Source organism: Penaeus monodon, chromosome 37 (assembly GCF_015228065.2).
Source record: "Penaeus monodon isolate SGIC_2016 chromosome 37, NSTDA_Pmon_1, whole genome shotgun sequence".
Classification (NCBI taxonomy): Eukaryota; Metazoa; Arthropoda; class Malacostraca; order Decapoda; family Penaeidae; genus Penaeus; species Penaeus monodon.
The window spans coordinates 12,170,230-12,171,629 of NC_051422.1; the positions used below are offsets into that span (position 1 = coordinate 12,170,230).

Below are 1,400 nucleotides of genomic sequence, written 5' to 3' on the forward strand. Positions count from 1 at the left end.
GGTTTTCTGATGAAGTTCTCTCGCCTCATGAATGACGGTGGCCGCGTCGGACCCGAAGCCCTCCTTCTTCTCCTCCAAGAGCGTGGCCGTTGTGACTACTGAGTGTCCGTCCCGGAGATGCCCCGTCAGGATGCAGAGTCCACACACTTCTGTTCGGCAGTGCCTACACCAGTAGGTCAAGGGTTCCCCGTGTTCTGCACAGTGCTCTACCTGCAGAGAACAAACGAGCTATACCTAACCAGATGTTGGATGATTGTTGTGCATTAGTGGTAAGGATTTGTGAAACTCAGTGTTGTGTCAGAATGATAAAATGTAAAAAACACATTGGTGATTATGCATACTGTTCATACCGCAAGCCCTCGTTATTCTAAAACATTAGAGTTGTTTGGAGATAACGATGAGTATCGCAATTTTCAACAAGAGTTTTCGTCTACAGCAGTAATAAAAGGTACAGTTAACAATTTATTCGCGTTTAGCTCTCTGTCTTTATCTAGAGAGTGATATAAATATATTCTTTTGCTTTTATATGTGTGTATACACGCGTGTGTTTGTGTACATGTGTCCTTGTATATGTGGTTATAAACTAGATGTTATAAGTAGTCCCTCAGTGAACAAACCACTAGCCAGGAAATCATAACTAAAGAACTACTATCAAATAACTGAAAATGTGATTCTTGAACCCAAGTGATATAATATGAACCAGCCTACTCGACTAACAACTTAACCGTCCTTCTCTGACTTCAAGAAACATATCACCCACAGAAACATTATTGATGCTAATAACAAATACAATATAAAACACCGTTACATTGAATGAGAAACTTCATACCTGATTCTCGAGGTAAGTCGTGGACAAGCTCAGCAAACTGAAGTTGACGGGAAGGCTATAAATTGACAAGAATGGGTGACACGTTCGGCAGATGGGGCATGACAAGGGTTTCTCCGTGGCTGCGTTCTTGACTGAAGTGACACAAGCACGGCAGAGGGTATGGCCGCACGGAAGCACGAGAGGGTCCCGTGCTCCTGTTACGTACACTTCGGAACAAACGGCACATGTAACCGCATCCTCCATCTTTATAAAAAAAAAAAAAAAAAAAAAAAAAAGTGATAAAAACGGTGATAAATATAGTATTCATGACAATAATGAGAATAGTAGTAGAGTATTGGTAATGAATAAAATTAGTAGTAGTAGTAATAACACTGATAATAATAGTAATGATATTAATGACGATAATAAAGGCAATAAGCGTGAGGATAATGAAATAAGTTATAAAATAGAGATAATAATGATAATAATAAATAATGATAAACATAATAACAATAATAATAATAACTATAACAATAATGATAATAATGATAATAATACAATAATGGTACAATAATGATAATAATAATAATAA

The 1,400-nt window shown here is 37.4% G+C and overlaps 1 protein-coding gene across 1 annotated transcript in view; it reads right to left on the reverse strand.

Annotated features, from left to right (window-relative positions):
* The window catches only part of LOC119596212, a 2,496-nt gene extending 1,418 nt beyond the window's left edge, over positions 1-1,078 (reverse strand). Inside the window, exons 1-2 of the mRNA XM_037945384.1 lie at positions 830-1,078; positions 1-210 (exon numbers count right to left, since the gene is read on the reverse strand). The exon at positions 1-210 is cut by the window's left edge and continues 549 nt beyond it. Coding sequence (XP_037801312.1) covers positions 1-210; positions 830-1,072 — 453 coding nt within the window. The 5' untranslated portion in view covers positions 1,073-1,078. The remainder of the gene's footprint in view (positions 211-829) is intronic.
* Positions 1,079-1,400: the final 322 nt, after the last annotated feature.